A 22,284-nucleotide genomic window follows, 5' to 3' on the forward strand; every position below is an offset into this window, starting at 1 on the left:
AATATCTCTCCTAGGATGATATCATGTAGGTCAGGCTTGGACTGCAACATGAGGAAGGGTTTTGTGAGCAGGAGAAAGAGACAAAGCCACACACTCTGAGATGTGTTCTGCAGGCAGGGTTGGTTTATAGTTGTGGCTGTAAGTTTATTTGGGCATTGAAAGGCACCTGAAGGTAGCCCGGCTGAACAGCTCTGCAGGGAGGAAGCACCTGTGCAGAATCCGGAAGCTACGTGCCTGTCTGTTCCTCTGTGCTTCCCAAGCAGAGCGGTGAGCCTAACCAGGGCCCGAGCAGTGGCAACTGGGTGGTGCTGGAGGAGGGGAGGAAGGAACATTCCGCCAGGTACGCACTTTGCTTCATTTGATTTCCTCTCGAGGATAACCTCTGATGCCATTGCTAGTTTACCAAAGAGGAATCAACAGCAGGTTCATCCTTAGGAGACACAGAGCTGAAGGCCAGCCCTCCTCTGTCTGACTCCTAAATGCCCACTAGGTCAGTGTAAATGTGTCCTCCAGCCCAAGAGATTCTACAATGGCCTTGGGATACTGAGACCCTAGTTTAGGTCTCCATCTTCTGGCAGCTGTACAGGCTGGGATGCATGTCTGGCTTCCGGCTTTGCACATTTTCAATCTTAGGTTTTGCATTGGCACTCTTATTTTGAAGTAAGTTCAGGGAAGGGCTGTTGACATTTGCTGATGGCTAACTGTTGAAGTGCGTTTTACTCGGGGTTTCTTAGCAGGCAATGTCTAAACAGTCACAGCTGTGCCAAGTGACTGGTGGGGGGTTGTTTTGCATGTCTTTACTTCAGGTCACTAATAACCTACATACACCCTAAGGAGGCACTAACTCTTACCGAGTGTGGCTCCTTCTCCAATGCCCAACCTGCCATCTGGTCTCATCCTGAGTATGCTAATTAGCAAACAGAATTATGTAGTTGGGAGAGTTGTGGAAGAGTCCCAGTAATGGCTCCGTGGGGGAGGGATGACATCCTAGAGGCCACTTGGAAGGCACAACACTGACTGGCAGTGATGAAACACGCTTTTCTCTTTGTCAAAGGAAAGAGTCGGTCTCAACTGACCACGTATTTTATTGAATATGAAAATGCCTGTCTCTGACTTATGGCAGTTGTCCAAATACAGAAAGACTTCAAGCTTGCTGTATTGTCATGACTCCAAATCACTTTTGTTTGTTCTGGGGAAGGAGAGGGGGAGGGGGAGGGAGACAGAGTATGTGGGGAAGGTGTGTGTGTGTATTTGGAGGAGCATACACTCCTGCATGTGAAGGCCAGAGGTCTCTCACTGAACCTGAGCCTCTTCGGTTAGGCCAGGCATGCTAGTCAGTAAGTCCCTGGGATCAGACTGTCTCAACCCCCATCCCCAGCACCAGGATTGTAGCCTCAGGTGGCCATGCCAGCCCTGGGATTCCATGATCCCAACTTTTTATTTGTGTAACGTACCTGCCGTGCTTACCTTTCTGTTAAAACATGAGCTAACAGATTTCCTAGAGATAAGAAGAAGACAAAGTTTTCTGGTAGTTGAAGTGGGTCAGAGAGAAATCATTGTGGTTAAGGCTGGCTTTGGTAGGAGGGGGCATAGTTGTGTCCATACATGGGCCTACACACTTGTTGCTGCCTCTAACCGTGTTGGCTGGGAAGAGGACCAGGATGGGTATTTGATGGCATCTCCCTGCTGAAGCTGCTGCCATCTTGAAAGGTGGTTCTATAGCATCAATAGCAAACATGCAGGGCGAGCGTTCTGCAACTTCGTTATAACCATACACTAGGGTGAGAGCAGAGTCCAGAGGGTTTAACTTCTGAAGATCGAGAACCTTGCTAGTTTTTAATCTCTGAGGGCACCTGTAACAACACGCTGTAGACATGCCTTTAACCGCAGAACTTTATTTTCTGACTGTTGTGAAGGCAGCCCAAGGACCTGCCCAGATGTTTTTTTTTTTTTTTGGTGGAGGCTCTGTTTCTGGCTCATGATTGGCTGCTTTCCTGCTCTGTCCTCGTGTGAAAGAAGAGACAGGGTGAGCCTCTGGTGTCAATTCTTAGTGGAGCAGTTTACATCTAAACCTAGTTATTTTCCTCACGCCACCACCCTGGCAGCCAACACTCCAAGATATGAATTTTGCCGGGACACAGTTTAATCCACAGCAGCTCTTGGCTAAAATCAGACTTTTTTTTTTAACCTTCATAAACAAGCTATTTGTCAGAGATCCATTCTCTAGACTATGAAATGATGGACTTTTTCTGCAAGAGGTACTTGCAGGACATTTCTAAGTTTTACAATCCACATGGATTCCATTGGGACAACTCAATTCTAACAAAAGAAGTATAGGCAATATATAGTACTAAATGGGCATGGCTGTGTTTCAATAAAACTTTATTTATAAGACCCAGATAGGGACCCAGATTTGACCGGTGAGCTTCAGAAGCTCCTGTGTCTCTGACAGTCTGATGAGCTGCTGACAGGGGGTTGACAGGAACAGGGAGGACTCTACCTCACACATGTGCCCATACCCTTTCTTCCCTCTCCTGGCCTGATGGAGGATTTCAGCCTCTCCCTGATGCACATCCCCAGAAGGACAAGCTCAGGAGATGACCATGACCGTGAGACAAGGTGCCAATCAAATTGTGTGTGCAAGTCAAGGGAGGAGCCTCTGTCTGTCAGTCCTAGGCGCAGGGTTAATGTTGTCAGTGGGTTTTATCTTTAAGGGTCACTTCATATTTATTCAAAGTCTGCTCTAAGCTTTTTCATAAACTTTATTTTAAGGGAGTTTTTTTTTTTCAAAATAATTTTACTAGTGTTCTTCTCTGACAAGTTTATTCATGGATATACAGCAAACTGGTTATTGTCAACTCCCCACCCCCAACACTTCTCATGTCTGTCTTCTACCCTTGTCAACCCCTCTCCTTAGTCCCTTTCTTATGTTCATGCTTTTTTGTGTTTTGTTTTGTGACCTACTGAGTTTCACAAGGGCCTTCACAAGGATGTTGGACTGTCCTCCTAGTGGGCTTCACCTGTGACCTCTTCCTGAGAATTCTCTCAATAGCCAATAGGTGAGTCCTTATTGGTCCCATGAGTTCCTCCTTGATCCATGTTCCAGGGCTCGTGGAGACCCAGTGCAGGCAACCCTAACTGTGAGTCGTGACTGCAATGACTGCCCAAAGCAGTTTCTTAACCCTCCTTTTCATCCTCTGGCTGACACTGATTCTTTCTGCCTCAACCTTTTTAATCAGATATATTTTGTTTGCTAACATTCAAAAGAGACAGTAACAAGGTCGGTGCCTGGCCCACTGCAGACACTGGGCCTTCACAACCGTGTGCTGAGAAAGCATCAGTCTTGGGATCAGCCTTGGCCAGCTGTCTTTGGAGACTCCTACAGGGCATGTTTCTGTGGTTTCTGGGGCTCCTTTTAACCTGTAACTGCTGTACACTTAACTCTTTAAGATTCTAGTTACTTTTTTGGGCACTTAAGGGCTCAGTGAAACTGGACTGGAACCAACACGCCTTCTGCTTGGTCACTAATGGGCTACACAGGAACCAGTCTGAAGTTCAGAGTGGTAGGATATGCATAACCAATACTTGGGATGACTCTTTTCTGGGTTGTCAGGTACTGTGAAGGATCATGCCGGGGATATCTTCCAGGTTAAACAGCACCCTGCAAATTCACATCTACAAGGAATCTGTGAATGTTAACCTTATTTGAAAAATAAGACGGGGCAGATTTACTCAAGGTAACAAGAGTCATTTAGGAGTGATCCTAAGTCTGACATGATTGTGGTGTCCTTATGAGAAAGGGAAATTAGGACACAGAGATGACTACACAAGTGGTCCTCTGAAGATACTGAAGTTATGGTGCCACAGGCTGCAAACACCCGGGGAACACCAGAAGCTGAAAGAGGAACAGCACTGGCCTGCCAGCAACTCAATTTTTAAAATCTTACCCCCCTACAATGTCAGAGCAAATTGTTTAAAGCCACTCAGTTTACAATGCAGTTGGTCCCCACTGTTTGCTAGTTGTTCTGCCTGCTGAAACAGAGGTTCCCCAAATTCAGAACAGAGTTGTCAAGGTCAGTGACAGACCTGAGAAGAGTGATGAAATTTTTGCAACATTCATGTACTGGTTAGGTTTTTGCTAGAGTCACTGGAAAGGGAGGCCATCAATTGAGGATTTGCCCCTTTTAAATCAGCCTGTGGGCATATCTGTGGGGCATTTCTTGATTGATGATTGATGGTAGGGCTTTTCAGCAACTGTAGATGGTGTCACCCCTGGGCAGATGATCCTGGATTGTATAAGAGAGCAGGCTAAGCATGCCATGAGGAGTGAGGTAATAAACAGCATTCCTCTGTGGTCTCTTCATCAGTCCCTGCCTCCAGATTCCTACACTGCCTGAGTTCTGTCTTGTCCTTCCTGAGTGATGGACTGGGGAGTGTAAGCCAAGTAAACCCTGCCTTTTCCCAAGTTTCTAGGTAAGATAAACAAGGAATGTGTTATGTGCTTATTTCAGCTCCCAGGAACACATAATCTCCCTATAGTCCAAGCTTACCTTCTTCTAATTAAAATGTTCCTCAAGTACACTGTCAAAGTACTGTCTAATGTCAGCGAACTGAATGTGCTGAATTCAGAAAACTTATGTTTTATTAGTTTTATTCGGGTATGCTATAATGCAATTGGTTGTGAATTCAGTGTTTTGTTAAATATATATGTATCTTTGTGTGGCTATCTGCACATGAATGCATTACATGAAGAGACTAGAAGAGAGTGTTAGGCCTTCCAGAGCTGGAGTTGTGGATCCAATGTGGACACTGGCATAAGACCCCAGAGCTGGAATTGTGAGCCCCTGGCATAGATGTGGGAGCTGAACTTGGTTTTTTAGCAAGAGGTTTTGTTCTCTTCATGGCCGAGGCAATATCAGATGAATCATGTGTGTGTGCGCGCATGTGTGTGTTTAAACAGAAGTCCACATAAACAACATTACACATTACCACAGAGATTGTGGAAAGACTCATGAACTGAGCTATGCATTTCCCTTAGGAGCCAAAAGTCAATACTGACTATGTCACTGTCTACAGCAACCTCGTAGCAGAACCACTGTGAGCGAGGAGAATCAGCTGTGGTCTTTCGCTTTTAGAAGCCTTAAGAAACCCAAACGCGCCGCCTTTTTGGACTTACCCAGAACCTTGCAGGCTTCCTGGATGAGCTTAATGGTGATGGTGTCATCATAAACGGTGTAGGTCATGAAGACATCCTGCACTTCTGCAGAAGCCCTGAAAGATGCATCAAGCGCAGGTGAGCACTCGGCTACTGGTGCTCAGTCCCCGGACAGCCACTGACCCAAGAGCAGAAGGGTCAGTTCACTTAGAGGGTATAGCCCCAACAGGTCTGCACGTCTCTAGCGGGTGGAAACATCCAAGAGTATATGCGCGGCACAAACTAGACTTGATGGCTTTTTGTTTTTAAAAGAGGATGGGTAAGGAAGAGACAGTGCATCTGAGAGGAGGTGGGGGAGGGGGTGGACACGGTGAAATCACACCACACAAAATTCTTTCATAACTAATAAAAGATGAGAGAGGAGGAGGAAAGAAGAGAGTGCAAAGTTAACGCCTCAAGGAAAACAAGGATCAGACTCTGTAGCCCAGGAGGAAACAGAAGTGCTCCGGTCATGGTGGGCACTCTGGGAAACCTTTTCCTACTCCTGCATTCTTTGAGCTGATGGGGTGGATAGATGTAATCTTCCAATAGGATGATGAAAGATATCAACTATTTGAATATCCACACCCTTCAGGGAGCTAGCCAGGCCTCAGTGACCAATGGAAAACAGAAGAAAAGAGGGCAAAGATCAACTTTAACATAAAGTGTGGACCCAGGTGTACTTTGTATGGTTTTGTATGGCTGACCACTTGTCAAGTATCTGTGAGCTTTAAAGAAAATAGAGATGGCCCAGAGGGTAAAGTATTTTCTGTGGAAGCATGGGGAAACTGAGTTCAGATCCTTAGAACCATCATGAAAAAGCCAGTTAGGGTGACACGTGTCTGTAACCCTGGGACTTGGGGGCACTAATAGGGAGAAACAGAAAGATCCTAATCTAGCAGCCAGAGATCGTGTCTCAAAAAGAAAAAAAAAAAAAAAAGCCAAATTCCCTTTGCATTATAGAATGCAAAGGACAGAAGCCAAACATTTTCCATTAAGTTGAACATTAAAGAAATTTGTAGCACCTAAAATGTAAGATTCAGGGTGTAAAACAGTGTCCCTGTTCCTGCTAATTTTTTAATTTGGACAACATAGTTACCACTAAAACGGGCTGATTATACTAATACAGAGTTACTCTTTCAGTTGCAGTAACAAAATAGCTAAAATATATTTCAGTTTTAATTTCTGTTACTTTTAAAGTAACACAGATAAAGTATTGGGGGGGGTCTTCGTGAGATCAGCACATTTGGGTCCTGATTTAGACTCACAGTGAGTCTGGTTTGCTTTAGAAACTTCCTTCAGGACAGGAAGAAACAGCCTTCCGCAGTACCTTCTAGTTTGGCCCACCTTCTAAGCCCCCTAAGCGGGGCCCCACTTCACCCACATAAGCACCACTCACAACATGAACCCGAACCCTCATATGACCCTGAACAAAGACTTGCCAAAGGCGAGATGGGGAGACAGAAGACGCAGAAGCTTCCCCTGAGACCCCATCAGGGAAGGAGCACGGCTCATCAAGGGACTGCTGAGGATACTTCAGGTGTGCATAAGTTTGTCTAACTTATTGGTAAAAATAAAATGCAATAAAAACATGATGGAATTGATTTCTCCCTATTAGACAAAGCCTTCACCATCAATAAATGCCGGTCGTGGTCAGGAAAAGTACGTAATGGTACTACTGAGGTCTATGGTGACAATATGGAGGAGGCCAACACTCCCTCCTGGAAGATGGGAGGAGGGCTGCTGTTACCTGAGGTCATGGTCACTACTCCTCTCTGTTGCAGCAGCCCATGTGACAGAAGACAAAGACTAGTCAGTCAGCCACTGAGTTAGAATAAGAATAAAGAACTCTTATCCAGACATTTTTGTTAGCCATAGGCCTTAAATTTTATTATTTACCCTAATAAGTAAGTACTTCCCTTGATTACATTTCTGTTTATACTTTCGTTTTCTGTTTTTCTTTCTGTGCTTACCTATGTGCTAAAACATTGCAGATTAGTTTCGTATTCACCTCGTATTTATTTTGTTTCCACTTATACACGCTCAAGTCTTTGGCCATATGCAAACATTTGCATCTCTGCATAAAACAAATGCAGAAGGAGGAAGCAAAAGCTTGCTATAGAAGCGTACTAAAAATACTCAAATTTCACAGTCAGTGGATGCTGTAAGACCATTGCACAGAAGAAAGGCAAGCACTCCTCTTCTTTCCTGTTGCTGAGGACCGAGCCTAAGGTCACCTTCATTTCGGTTGGCGCTCCACCACTGGGCTCAGCACCTCCACCTCTTGTTGTTTTTAGGTTGAGGCAAGGTTCCACTGGGTTGTCTTGAACTCCATCTGTGGTTCCCACAGACCTTGAACTTTTGTCGTTCTGTACCAGCTTCTTTTATATTCTTTTTAAGGGAGGTTCTCTGGGTAAGTAAGCTTTGGACCTCAAAATGCCCTTTTCTCTTTCTGCTTAGTTCACCCCCAATGTGGTTTAACTAAACAGAACTATCTTTCAAGCCTTCCACTTGATGGTTCTGTGTGTGTGTGTGTGTGTGTGTGTGTGTGTGTGTGTGTGTGGTAATTCTACCTTACATACACTATTATAAAATGAGCTAAGCTTTTAAATTTTCTTACACCCTCAGATGTTTTGATATAATGTTTTTGGAAGCTCAGTTCCCCGGCCAAAATGCTCTGGCCACACTGATGTCAAAGCCCTTCTATTGGCCTGTGGTTCGAGGCAGCTTCCTAGCCAGGAAGGAGGAAGGAAAACCCCACTCCCAGAACAAGTCAAGAGAGAACAGCAGCTTTGTGCAGCTACTCTCACTAGACTTCATTTGTAGAAAACTAGAGGACTGTGGAGAAAGAGCCAAAAGAAAAGGGTAAGAGTTGATGGGATGAAGACCCCTCAAAAAGGGAGGGAATAGGAGTTATTTTGCTGTCAAGGCTCAAATCTTGTGTGTGTGTGTGTGTGTGTGTGTGTGTGTTCTAGTTGCATTCTGATGTTCTAACAGATACCATGACCAAAAGCAACTTAGGGAAAGAAAAGGCTCAATTTACAGGTCATATAGTTCATCATTGAGTCAGGGCAGGAATTCAAGCAGGAAGATGGAGGCAGGAATACTGCACACTGGCTCAGTCACAGGCTCAAGCTAAGCTAACTTTTTCATATAGCTTGTATAGGGGATGATGCTGCCAGCAGTGGGCTGGACCTCTTATATCAAGATAATCAAGGTAATCCCCCACTGACACTCCCACAAGCCAGTCTGATCTGACCGGTCCTTTAGTTGTGACTCTCTTCTCAAATGACTCTAGGCTGTGTCCGGTTAACTGTTAAAGCTAAATAAGACGAGACATTTCTTGACCTTTGTTGGGGAAAAATCCCAATAAACCCGCTGTAAATGGAAAGATATCATGAAATCCACCCCCCCAAAAAAATATGTGATATACCCAACCAACTGATTACCACAGATTAGCCAAGTCCAGCTTAAATGTGCTCAGAACACTTGCTTGGTCTAAAGTAGGGCAGTGCTAACACAAGGCCTCTTTCACAGGAAGGTGAAATTATTACATGCATCTCTCTGCAGAATACAGCATCTTTATAAGAAGAAATGTTACTTGGCTCAAGCCTGCCTACTTGCTGTTTCTGCCAATGTGTTTGAAAAGGGCCTTGAGTTACAAGTTTCTTTTGTTTTGCAACTATAAAAACCTAACGAAATTCTTAGTACACTCGGTTATGGTCACTCATGCTTGACTTTGGAATGAGCTTAATTCTTAATATCTTTCAGGTCAAGAGCTGTGTTTTTGTATTGACAGTAGGTTGAGGATCATCTGTGTTTGAAAGGATGTTGTATCAGATGTTGGGGTGCTTGATTTCTTCCTGTTTAGCAGGGCACACTCCAGGATGCACAGGCAGGGCTTATGGAAGCACTTAAGTCTCAGAGCTCTTGAGATTCTGATGAATACTCTGTACATTTCCCCCAGAAATACATCAATCCCCATGTATATGATACTTTAGAAAGCTCTGAAGCCCTCTCTGGTATATCCATGGACCTCTGCTTAATACTCTTGGATATAGAAAGAAGTCCTATAGTTCCATTCATCTCTTTCCCAAATTGATGAGCTTGAGCTCCAAAGTCATCTGTCCACCTACTGTCCATTTGATCATCTTCCATTCTAGTGCACCTGAACCCCAAACCACTCACCACATCTCTGAGCATTTGTCTCTATTGTAGGAAACATCTGCCAGTTCTGAGGCTGTGCCTATCTATCTCTTCTTCTTAGGCTCCTACCCTGCCAGGACTGTCTGTGGACAGGTATGACTCCTAACCAAGACTGACCCATCAAGGCTTTGTCTAAGGCGCTGGAAACATGGATACAGGAAGACTGAAACAGTCAGATAATGGTGACCTCTTGGGACTAAAGCAGCGTTTCTCAACCTGTGGGTCCTGACCCCTTCTGGGGATGAATGACCCTTTCACAGGGTTTGCCTAAGAACATTAGAAAACAGAAATATTAACATTATGATTCATAACAGTAGGAAATGAAATATAGTAATTTTGTGGTTGGGGGGGGTCACCACAACATGAAGAGCTATATTAGAGGGTCACACATTAAGAAGGTTGAAAACCACTGTCTAAAGAGAATGTAGAAAAGTTTGAAGACAAAGAAATTAAGGGGCATGGAGGGAGAGACAGAAATGTGTGTAGAAAGGGGCAGAGAGTCTTCTATTTCTTAGCTCCTGGGGTCCCCTAGACTCATGAACTAGCCCAGTTAACCTGTAGCTCAGAGTAGATGGCTGGTCTTGGCAAGCAAAATCATGAAGGGCCAAAAGATGTTAACTGCCTCATCTACTAGGCCCCTAGGTATTCCTAAGTGGACGAAAAAAGAGAGCTGTAATGAGGCCCCAGGCCTTAAGTAGGCCCTGAGATCTTAGCACAACTGACTCCATGATAGAAGTACCAGTCAGGTTGCAAAACTCACCCACTCTGCTCCCTAAAAACATCTCTACTGTCACCTGCTACAGCTGTCACACTATGACACCCCAGTCACGCTGGTTGTTTCCCACCAAGTTCAGCTTGCCCCTGGCCCTTTGCTCTTGATGTACCCTCTTCCTGAAGCAACACACTTCCCTGACCCAGGGCCGACTCCTTCCTTCTAGTCCATATATTATGTAGAGACTGTTTCTGCCACTACAGGGAAATATGCATCCTTCCTTGCCCTCCTTCAGATTCTCTGCGCTTGCGCAGCTCTTTGAACAATCAGAAAGTGTTTATTTACTCGTTCTCTCTGCTCCTCACACTAGACCCCGTTCCCCAACTCAGTCCCTGCGTCTTCTCATCAGCACCCTCCCCCAGAGTAGTGATGAGCAAGCACCTGCTAGGTGGAGAAAGTGGCGTTTTACTCAAACAGCCAGTGAATGACCTGGGCACCGTGTGGAGAAGCAGCGCGGGCGGAAGGCCGTACTCTTCCCAGCCCATCAGCTGCCTCCTCTGTTGAAGTTTAAGCCGAGAGGTTACAAAAGGGTGGCTCGGAATTAGAAACCCATAAATCTAGACTCTATGAGAAGGAAATCAGCAAGGCGAGCAGAGGAGGACACACATCTGTTTCTGGTTATTTCATATAGAATAAAATCTATGCCATAACGTCTGGAGGCATAGTCACTCTGCCTAATCATTTCTTCTTAAATTTTGTATGGGAATTGATGGCTTTTTTTTCCCTTTCAGCAAAAATTCTGCCTTAAAAGCACTAGGGAATTTGTTGTTTAAACATAGCCCAAAGCAGATCCTTTGGCGCAGCAAATAATCTTGGCTTAGTTTCAGTTTGTGTTTATAAGCTGAGTTTTCTGTACTACGGAGTTGTTTTTTTTTTTTTTTTTTTTTTAATAGTATTCCCTAAATGAATCTCGTTTCATACCTAGCTAGGCTTATTGAATAGATCTTATTCTTGGCTTTTCCAGTGCAGTCACATAAATGTCTAGTTAGTGCTGACCGCGTGAGCACATTCTCAAATCTCCACTAAGCAGACATGGTAAAACGAAAGAGCTAAAACCTAGTGACATGGACCCTGAGGATTGTCCTGTTTGGTCCTCTGTTCCTGGTGGTTTTTCTTTAATCCCCCTGCAGGCTTGTGCCCTGTTCTGGTAGCTTTTCTCATTGCCGTGACCAGATGCCCAGCAAAACGTAGCTTATTCTTGATCGTAGTTTGAGAGACGGCAGTCCACCATAGTGGAGACGGCATGCAAGTGGGAGCTTGCTCACTGCAGAGAATCAGGAGATGGAAGATGTTTCATCCACATGCTCTTTCCTCCATTTTTGTTCAGCCATTGCCTGTAGCCCAGAGAACAACAACCACTCCTGTTCAGGGTGGGGTTGATCTCCAGTAATCCTTTCTGAAAGCACCCTCACAGATACACCCAAAAGTATGCCTCAGTCATTCCCTATGCATTTTTTTAACACAGTCAAGTAGCCGATCAACTAATTACCCCATGCTTCTCTTTTAACGTTCTTTATCGTTTGGAGTCCACCCAAATGATGGAGTGGGAAAAACTGACACAAAGAAATGGCATGATCCTTCTCATGCGTTCACACCGAGGAGCCAAAGAAAGAAAGTCCTTATTGTATCTTTGTAGATGAAAACCCGCTTCTGTGGGATTTTTTTTTTAATTTGGGATGCTCAGCCAATGAGAGTGCCAGTCACTGGCAATGCAGTTAATCTCAGCAGCTTTGTGATGAAAGAGAGGTTGCAAGGCGTGCCTGAGAGAGTGTGTCTCTGTTGCCAGCCCATAAGCAGAGCCAAACATATTGTTGTTTATCTGTTTCTGAGGACTTAAGCAAATCACTGGTTGTTTTCAACAATTTCCAAAAGTCTTTTCCTTTTTCCCAGGCAGGAATGACTGAGTCTTGAAAAGGAAATGAGATGGTACACAGTGTTGGGCCAAAACTCAGTCTTTCCCTCTCACTAGCTATGGTGGCCCACGCTGAGCCAGGGGAGACCAGGCTGAGAGGAGTTCATCAGCTCATGCTGAGCTGAGAAAGCCAGATCTCTGAGAGAGGACGTCACTGCATGGGACGCAGTGAGCAGACCTACAGAACGGTTTCTGACAATGTTGAATGTGGCCACCTCCTGCAGCACCTATGCTTTGGAGGAGGGGAGAACACAGTTGGGCTCCCACAAGACCCTCCGGCAAGTGTTGCTCTCCTCAGTCCTCTCCTCAAGCCCAGAAGACAGGAGTGTTATTCTTCTCCTATCCAGGATCAGAGATCCAGGGAAAGAGGGTGCATGAACACACATTTCATGCCCCCTCCCCCATCCCCGCCACTTTCCGATCCCAAGGCTCACATCATGAACATAAGCTGACAGCAAACCATCACTTCTATGGCAGCTTCTAATGTTTGTTGAGTGCTGGCTTCAGGCTGGGCACCTTTCTGGGTGTCTGACTTACACATCTCATTCAACACCTGCTACGACCCTTCTTGGAATGATCATTCTTTCATGATGAGACACCTGGCTCATATGGTTGGATACTGTGCTGTGATCAGGTAGACTGTAACTCATATTTCTGACCTTTGACCCTCCAGTGATGGTAGCCCTGGACCCACTGCTGTACAGACTCACTACCAAATGCAGTGACTTCTGGGAATGCCAATTATTGCTCCTCACAGAGGTTCCTCACCCTCCTGTGGTGTTCACCTCACAGTCTTCATGAGTTTGCTGTCTCTCATGTTCCTCCCAGGGCAACACCAGTAAGCATAGATATTCTGGGAGCTAGGGGACATAGAGCTTTAAGTGATGCCTGTTCATTTTGTGACAGGACAAACAGTCTTAGTGTCCCATGGGACACGGACCTGTGACGCCCTGCTTTCTGCCTTGCAGGTCTGTAAGGTAAGGTCTCTGCTGATGGTGACATCATCTAGGTGAGTCATTACCGGATTCGTTAACCCTGCAGTGTTTTTCGGAGCACCAGCCACACCTATGGAGGTCAGTAAACGCATATACATGGAGATGTCCTCCGCCTTCACCCAGAGACATGACACAGGTTAGAAGAGGATGTGTTACCATCATGAGTTTAGCTTTCTTTCTGCAGGTAGCTGACTAGTTGGACCTGTTTTCTGCACAGCCTCCAGCAAGCACCTTTCTGGGACTCTGGTTTCCTTCTCAGGGAAAGGAAGCAACAATTTGCTTTACAGTTCCTATTTTCTGCATCTTAACCAGGATTGGCTATATCATGTAAAATTTTCGGATATTTAATAAACAGAGCTGTCTTTGACAGCTCCCCTGTAATTGACTCCCCCACCCCACCCCCCCAGACAGTGTTTCTCTGTGTAGCCTTGGCTATTCTGGACTCATTTGTAGACCAGGCTGGCCTTGAATTCACGGAGATCTACCTGCCTCTGCTTCCCCAAGTGCCGGGATTACAGGCGAGCGCCACCACACCTGGCTTAATTGTCTTAATTTACTCATTATTGATTAACTGAGAAAGCCAATCATCATCCACATTTTTGCACGCATTTCTCTCTGTAGTTCTACGTGATAGCTGAGAACTTTAGACCTCAGTCTGTAACACTGGAAAAGTGTGGAGCCAGGAAGATTACAGAAATTGAATGAGGGACTATTTGGAGATGTAAATGACAGAAGAAGGAAAGAAAGAAAGAAAGAGAGAGAGAGAGAGAGAGAGAGAGAGAGAGAGAGAGAGAGAGAGAAACTACTGGATGGAGTCAGGAAGGGAAAACTAAGAACACGTAAGGAGGGAGGCTATGGCTTAGTGATAGCGTGCTTGCCTGGCAATTCAAGACAGTTCAATTCCTAGTCTCAGTCTTTCTCTGTATGTGTGTGTATGTGTTTCTTTCTCTGTCTCCCTGTTTCTGTCTCTCCATTTCTCCCTGTCTCTGTCTCTGTCTCTGGCCCTCCTCCTCTCTCCCTCTACCCTGCTCTCCCTCCCCCCACATGATCTGCTTTCTCCTCAGTAATTATAAACAACAAAAGAAAGGATATAGGCCAGTGCTAAGGACCTAGAATGGTCCAAAGCCCTAAGTTTAATCCCTACTATTAGGAGAGGGAGAGGTGGAGAGAAACAAGGAGACAGAGACAGGGCAAATGAAAGCTCATTCATGAAATGCATGCTAAAATCATGTGAATTCTTATTTACATTTGGGGGAGGCTGTTTTAAGGCTCATTTTAGAAATAGAAAGGTAGGTCATGGTGGTACGTGTGTGTAACCCCAGCAGAGGCAGAAGCAGGCAGGTTCCTAGACCTTGTTGGCCACCAGTCTAGGCAAATCAGTGACCTCCACGTTCAGTGAGAGACCCTGTCTCAAAAAAGATAGCAGAGAGTGACTGAGGAAGACACCTGGTGTGACGTGACGGCCTCTACATGTACACAAACCCGCATGCACCCACGTACATACCCATGTCCAGATTGGACACACAAAACCCAGATATGGGTTAAGGAGTCTTTTCTGTGTCTGGATAGTGTGTTTAAGGCATTTATAGTTGACTTTTTAGACACTAAACCTCACTGAGAATTAAAGTAGTATAGTTACCCATCCAGCTGTCTCAACCAAGAAGCCAGTAAAATACTGCAACTATTCAAAACACTGGAAAACAAGAACAGACAACAAAAACCACCTGGAAGCTGACAGGGAAACTTCACCTTGCTTTGGATGTGCTTACCTCAGTTTTTCCCACGTCTCTTCACCAAATTTCTCCGTCACAAGAGACTGTAGGCAGGTGTTGATGAATCCGTACTAGAACACAACAGGAGGGAGAATTTGGAGAGTGACACATGCCACCCAGGACCTACCCCTCCTTCATCCTCCTTCATGTGGGTGTCTTTGCAAGCATGGCCCTCGGGAGCCAACTGTGTTTTTTTCTGGTGTTCTTTATGCTCTGAGTGGCTGTCGTCACCCTTTCCTGGTGGAGGGAAAGAAAGCCTGTGGCTGGTGCTGTGCCTACAGGGATCCTGCGAGCTGGAGTTCCAATTGCACCGCCCCTCAGGGTGCTTCCTGCTCCTTGGGATTCTGCCTTAAATAGGGGGGCTGAGGGCACACACTTCATGTCAGGTTCAGAAAAGGAGTGAAAGGACACATTGTTTTCTTTGGTTATTCTGTCTGTTTTGTGTTTGTTTGTTTGTTTGTTTGTTTGTTTGAGACAGGGTTTCTCTGTGTAGTCTTGGCTGTCCTGGACTCACTCTGTAGACCAGGCTGGCCTAGAACTCACAGAGATCCACCTGCCTCTGCCTCCCCAAGTGCTGGGATTACAGGTGTGTGCCATCTCTCCCACCACATTGTTTTCTTTATAAAAATGATTCTGGTTCTGGGTATGTGCTTGGGGGAAAATAAAAGGAACCAACAGTACAGATTGAGAAAGATGGGCTGGGGTGTGGCTCAGTGGTTGAGCTCTTACCTGGTCTGTGCAGAACCTGTGTTCTCTCACTATTATAAAGAAAGAGAAAAGGTGGAGGAGGGAGAGGAGAAGAAAGAGGAAGAGAGAGAAAAGGGAAAAAATAATGCTGAGAGGGTAACCCTGATTCCATCTTCTCACACAGGGAAACACGCCAGGAGAACTTTCCAGCAGGTTCCCTTGTTGTCTGTTCTCTTCTTTGCTCCAACAGAACCAGCGGAAAGGCCTCTAAACATCTTAGCACCTCTCTCTTCCATTCTCTCTCTCTCTCTCTCTGGTTTTTTCAAGACAAGGTTTCTCTGTGTAGCCTTGGCTATTCTGGACTCATTTTGTAGACCGGGCCGGCCTGGAGCTCACAGAGGTCCACCTGCCTCTGCCTCCCAAATGCTGGGATTACAGGCGTGTGCCACTCATCTGGTCCAAGCGTCTCTCATTGGTGTCCATGCATGCCCTACTCAGGTCACCCTGCCTTCCTCAGGTCCTGGGCTCCTACCTCAGGGCCAGATTCTGTTTGAAAGCACCAATGAACTGAGTTCCAGAAGGTTTCTTCCTAAAGTGAGGATCTTTTTGTTTATCAGTGTCTGGAGGTTGATTGTATGTCTGGATTTTCACAGAGCTTTTTTCATTCTTGTTTTGGGTTTTCGAGACAGAGTCTCCTGTAACCCAGGCTGGACTCAAACTCTGTGAAGGTAAGGATGATTTGGATCCCTGGTTCTCCTGCTTTTATTTATGCACCAGCATAAGTGTGGGTGCCGTGTGTGTGTGTGTGTGTGTGTGTGTGTGTGTGTGTGTGTGTGTAGCTAAAGGAAATGCTAGCAGGACGTGAGGACTGTTAGTACCGAGAGCCATGCCTCCCAGAGAGTCTGCACCAAAGGCTGGGAACGTAGCCGTCGCCGTCGGCAGAGTGCTTGCCTCCCATGCATCAGAGCTGTGGGTTTGATCTGCAACCCCACAGAAACTGGGCATGACGGTCCATCCGTATCCTCCCAGCACTCTGAGGTAGAAGGAGGAGGCACATGGGTACATACTGAGTGCAAGGCAAGCCTGGGCTACACGAGGTTCTGTCTCATATGTAAGTAATGCACCTTTTAAATTTAAAGTGAGGTCTAGTGTATCGGTCGTATCTGCTTCTGCAAAACCAGCAGCTTCTTAGTGAAATATCAAAATGATTTTTCTGGATATACATCGATACTGAACCAATAGCCATTTCTTCTACTCACATGTAGAACCAAATCAATACAAATAGCATTATGATGAGAAGAAATGTAAAATATTGGCCAAGGGGGCTGGGAATGAAGCTCAGTTGGTAAAGCACTTGCCTGACAGGCACAAAGCCCTGGGTTCAAGCCATACTACTGCATGAAGCAAGCATGGTGGTGCACATCTACAGTCTCAGTGCTTGGAAAGTGGAGGCAGGAGGATCAAAAGTTCAAAGTTATCCTCTGCTACATGGTGAGTTCAAAGCCAGCCTGGTCTACAAGAGATCCTGTCTCAAACAAACAGACGAACAAACAAAAATGTTGGCTGGGTTTCATGTTTGGAATAAGCAATACGAGATATGACAATTTTATTCAAGAATTCTCTCTTTATAAAAATATATTATTTTTTTTTTGTCCCGGGGTTGAGAGGGGGATGTAAACACAAGTTCCTGTCCCTAACCAAGAAAGTATCTCTAATCAACAACAACTTGCAAAGGAAAACTTAGTTTTTCCCAATGCAGTATCACTGGGAACCTTAGCCACAATATAAGGGCAGGCCATGTCCAGCAGACGATGGCTAAGACAAAAAGAACTCACCGTTGAGTTCTTTTTGTCGATTTTTTTTTCTTGTCCCATAATACTTTATTTGGGCGTTTTTAATCTTCCTTGTCTTTTGTTTTGGGGTTTTGTTTTGTGTGTGTGTGTGTGTGTGTGTTTCTTGTGCTTTTCTTTTTCTTTTTTAAAATTCTGTTTGGTTTGTTTATTTGCCTGTTTGTTTTCTAAAGAGAGAAAGAAAGAAGATATGGAGTTGGATGGGTAAGGTGATAAGAAGGATCTAGAAAGGGATGAGGGAAGAGAAACCATGATCAGAATATATTGTATGAATTTTCAATAAAAGTCATTTTATTTGTTGTTTGTCTTTTTCAGGCAGAATTTCACGTAGTATTTCAGACTGGCCTTGAACTTACTATGTATTGGAGGTTGACCTTGAACTTCTGACCTTTCTGCCTGCCCTCTGAGTGCTCCTATTAGAGGTACAGACCTTCTTTATGAGGTGCTGGGACACAAAACTTCCTGGCTCTCATGCCCTTATTTCTTGGCCTAATAGAGGAGTGTTTTTAAAAGGTTTTCAATAAAAACCAGAAAATTACACTTAAGAATAAAACTGTAAGAGGAGAAACTTTAAAGCCCTGTTAGCAGCGGGGCAGTGGCTCATTCCGGAGAGCGCATTCCCATTTACACTCTGCTGTCCCCAATAACAACCCATCAACTCTTGATTTCCCTGAGATACATTACGTGCCGCACACAAATATACACACATGTCCGTGTCTTGTTATGCTCTAAACGAGTCGCAGGATGTTAAACTTTCAGAAGGACCGTGAGGATGCCAGTGGCCGTGGGGGGGTCCCCCAACCAGAGTCATCTGTTGACATCATACTTAACTGAGGCATCTCAGCATTAAGGAGTTCCTCCTTCATGGTTAGCTAACGCAGGGCGTTGAAAGCCGGCCGGCCTTCCCTCCTTTGTTCGTTTGTTTATGTGTTTGTTTGGGGTGTGTTCGCTTTGCTCCCACCTTGCATGTACTTGTCCTGTCTCCGCACCGCCTTCCACTGGCCGGCTCTGTGACAGTGCAGCATAGCGGATAAGCTTCACATTGAGCACTGTGCTAAAGCCCCGTCTGCTGGGATTCCCTGCCTTCAGCCGACCATGCTCTCCTCAGTATTTACTGAATATTTGCTAAAGGTAATTTGAGGCCATGCAAAAGTCCCGTTTCTGCTGAAAAGTCTGCCCTTCCTCCTACGAACTCCTGGCAGAGCCTGTTATGGCAGCTACTTCTGTGTGATCAAATGGTAATTTCCCATTTCTCTCATTTCTACTCACTTTAGGATTCTTCTAGAAGGAAGAATTACAGCTCCAAATTGACATTTTTAGTTAGAACAAGATATCCAGGATAGTTGGACACAAACATGCAAAATGATGCACAGAGTGGAAGAAAAAAAAAAAAAAGCCAAGTTGTCAGCCTGACCTTGAAAAGTAATGGACTTGGGAAGGTAAATAATGTTTACGATTCATAAATCTTGCCTGACTTTTAATTCGATATTCACTTGAAACTCTAATAAGATTTTCCAACATCTAGACTTTAAAAAATATCTGGAGTTGTATTGCTTTGGGAATTATTTTTGTCAATACCTTGAATAAGGTTAGCTAGAGCTGGGGTCAGGGAGGCTCTGTCTCGGCAGAATGGAGAGGCCACTGGCAGCTGCTTACCATGGCGTCCAGCGATTTGTCTCCAGGCAGGAGCTGCACCCAAAGTGTCTTGCGGAGTCTCTGGGATCTGGCTTGCAGTAGTTGAGGTATTCTGCAGTGAAGCTGGGAACTAACCCTGGCCAGGGAGTGTAAGGCTGGGCTGTCCCTGCTGGGAGCTAGCCGGACCTGCCACCTGGCACCCCAGAGGTGCAGATTCCCAATGCTAAGCTCTCTCAGGCATTGGGTGTGAAGCCTGAAGGGTGCCCCTGAGGTGTCAACACCGCAGAAGCTGTATTCTAGGCAGCAGAGCTCCAGGAGGCTGGCCATAACACCTTGCCACCTGTGGGGGAGGGCAGGTTGGGAGTCTTGAGGGAAAAGAGTGCCCCAGTCCTGCCAGACCTTAGGGCAATGGGGGCTCTTCCTGATTCTCTGTGCATTCCCTTTTCTTTGCAGAGGGTCTCTGCTCTCTCTCTCTCTCTCTCTCTCTCTCTCTCTCTCTCTCTCTCTTTCTCTCTCTCTCTCTATATATATATCTCTCCTTTCTTTTTCTTTTCTTTGAGACAAGATATTCATGTCCTGGTACTCACTGTGTAGACCAGGCTAGACTTGAACTCACAGAGATCCCCCTGTCTCTGCCTCCAGAGTGCTGGGATCAGAGGCATGCCTGGTTCTTTCTGAGAAACTGCCTGCCTGCTGTTTGACAAAGCCCTTTTTCACACAGCATGTTAGAGGCATGTTTGAGGACTGAGTGCACGAAGGAGGGCTGTTTCTGGAAGCCAGGTCATGAGCACATTCCCAGAAGCCTGAACTTGGCCTCAAGAATATCCCTACAGCCCTCAGGAAGCCTGTCTCTTACAGGAGACTGTCTCCTGGGAGGCCTCTAATTAAACCGCTTTGGATGACATCCAAGAAATGCCTGCCTCGACCAGCACTTGACCCTGTAATGCTATCATGTGGAGCCCACTGGGGCCTGAAAACTTTATTCTCCCACCGAATCACTGCTATGTCGAAGGCCCAGGTAAGCTGCTGCCTGAAGTCTGCTCCCTGAGTATTGCTTGGGGTCCCAGATGAGAAACCTAGCTGCAAACCAGAACCCATGAGTTATCGCCTGAGGCTGTTCTGGCAGCTGTGGTGCGAAGGGAAGATGACAAATGAATAAATGTAAAAAACTGAAGGGAGAGGGTGAGCTAGGCCCTCCGGGGTTCACAGCACAGAGGGCCAAGGCAGATACTAAAGTTAAGACAGCATCTCCTGAACGTGACCAAGAAGGCTGAGATGGTTGACTGAAATCAGTTCCCAGACAGACAGTAGCTGAAGGCACCCCATCTGTCTCAGAAGCTCCAGCTTGGCAAAAGGTACCCCTCACATTCTCCCCTTGAGAGCCCTCTCCCACCAGCTGCAGCAATCCTGAGAAAACTTTCCTGACATCTCCAGCATTGACTCTTCCAGTGCCTCGTTCCCCTACCTTCACTCACTCCATCTCCTCTATGGAGAGGCCAGAGCCTCAGAGACACCAGGACTGAGTGAAGCCCCCTCTTCGCTCCGAAACAGTGATTTTGCACATTTGCAAAAGCTGGAAGACTCTGCGCTGATTCCGTGTGGAGAGGACGTGTGGTCATGAGAAAAAGTCTCCAGAATAGATGATTTCCATAATTATGGTTCCCAAGCCCTCCCCACCACGTTCAGCTGACAGCTCTTTCGGCCCTGCCAAGTGTACTTGCTCTGATTCCCCCTCAGAGCCCTCAGCCCCCATCCTGCTTCTCAAACACATTAAAAAAAAAAAAAGCTCACACTTCACAATAAGTAAATGTTTTTTTGTTTTTTTTTTTTTTTGTTTTGTTTTTTCAAATCCCTCTTTCTTTTTCATGAAGCAGATGGTGGGTCTCAGGAACTTGGTGGAAATTAGGCTTTCTGATTTTCTAATAAATTTTAGCATCTCAGACAAAAAGCACAAGCTCATTTTCATTCTGATGTTAAGTACCATATGTCCCATCATCCTAGGAACGTGGCAGCTTTACGCCCGGAGTAATGCAGAAGGGAGGAGCTTCCCTGTGAGGCCGGTGTGTACAAACCAATTGGATTCCAGGGTGAACACCATTTGATAATAATATTGTATATGGCAGAGGACTAATTATCCCTCTTTTATGGTATGTGTTAATTTTCTCTGCCAGTTTCCCTAATTACAACTGCCACCCAAAGGAGTACTCTTTGTAAATACTCTGTAAACATTTGAAAAGACACAGACCGTGCGTGCATGAAGAAAGCCGTCCCCGGCTTTCCAAGCTGTCTGGAAGATTAGCTGACACTTCATATGTTTTTCAGTTGCACAAGCAGCCAGGGAGGACTTGTTACTGCATGGAAAGACCCCGTCCTTTCCCATGACATCATGGGCTTTCCTGTATAATCTGGGACCACTGTTTTGAGGGACAGGTTTTTTTTTGTTTTGTTTTTTGTTTGTTTCTTTTTTTTTAGCTGCCTTTGTTGCCCTGAGGCGAACAGTCCCCACGACTTCTGGCAAATGTATATGCCAGCGTAACTCATACCCCCATATAGACAGTGTCTCCATTGTCAAGCAAGTTCCCTAGATGGCCCTGCCCTGCCCTGCCAGCTGCTCGCTCCCCTCCACTGCTTTCCTCTCTGTACCTGTAGAAGATGGTTCCACTCCCACTGAGTCATCCAGCGTGACCCCTGCTGTGTCTGCCTAGCTCATCCCCAGCACACTCAGTTCAGACACCATCACTCTTTAGTTAGACAAATGTTTATAAATACAGCTTCATCAGACACATTTCTGATAACACGTAAGCTGACCAGTCTTAGCTCGTGCACAAGGGCAAACCAACTTTTCTTGTTCCGGGAGACAATGAGGAAAGTCAAGGCACCACACGCTTGGAAAAACTTTAGCTGTTGCAGGGGAAGGATCCGTGGAGAAAACCCGCATTCACATCTGTGTAGCATTTTGTGCTACTTGATTTTCTCCCCTGCTTTGGCTAACTTCTCACTGGAAGCTGGCCTGGGTGGAGATGACTAAGCTAAAGGTAAGGCCGCGGTGAAAGCCAGACTTTGAGCCAATCACCCTGGCACCAGCTGGCGGCCCTAGCCAGTTGGGAAGCTAAGGTGGGACATTGTTCCACAGTAGGCTGAGTGACAAGGCAAGACCCCAAGACAAGAGTGTGTCAGAAGAGCAGTGTTGTGATTGGTGCTTGTAATCCCACCACTGGGGTGGCCGAGGCTGGGGGATGGGGAGCTCAAGTCAGTAAGATC

General features: G+C 45.7%; 1 protein-coding gene and 1 long non-coding RNA gene across 5 annotated transcripts in view; one reads left to right on the top strand and one right to left on the bottom strand.

Moving 5' to 3' along the window:
* Positions 1–5,258, bottom strand: part of LOC110566519 (guanylate cyclase soluble subunit beta-2-like) — a 41,718-nt gene extending 36,460 nt beyond the window's left edge. The window contains exon 1 of the mRNA XM_060391285.1: positions 5,177–5,258. Within this exon, the coding sequence (XP_060247268.1) occupies positions 5,177–5,243 (67 nt within the window). The 5' untranslated portion in view covers positions 5,244–5,258. The remainder of the gene's footprint in view (positions 1–5,176) is intronic.
* On the top strand, positions 116–20,734 carry LOC132656485 (uncharacterized). Of its 4 annotated transcripts, none has more exons than XR_009594230.1 (6): positions 116–340; positions 5,136–5,293; positions 13,053–13,157; positions 17,704–17,810; positions 18,663–18,827; positions 19,745–20,734. It is a non-coding gene; the product is annotated as an uncharacterized LOC132656485 (long non-coding RNA). The 4 variants fall into 4 exon arrangements; XR_009594229.1 differs by lacking the exon at positions 5,136–5,293 and adding an exon at positions 16,228–16,266 and having other exon boundaries at positions 119–340; XR_009594228.1 differs by lacking the exon at positions 5,136–5,293 and having other exon boundaries at positions 122–340.
* The last annotated feature ends 1,550 nt before the right edge of the window (positions 20,735–22,284 follow it).

The sequence above is a fragment of the Meriones unguiculatus genome, chromosome 9 (assembly GCF_030254825.1).
Source record: "Meriones unguiculatus strain TT.TT164.6M chromosome 9, Bangor_MerUng_6.1, whole genome shotgun sequence".
NCBI lineage: Eukaryota > Metazoa > Chordata > Mammalia > Rodentia > Muridae > Meriones > Meriones unguiculatus.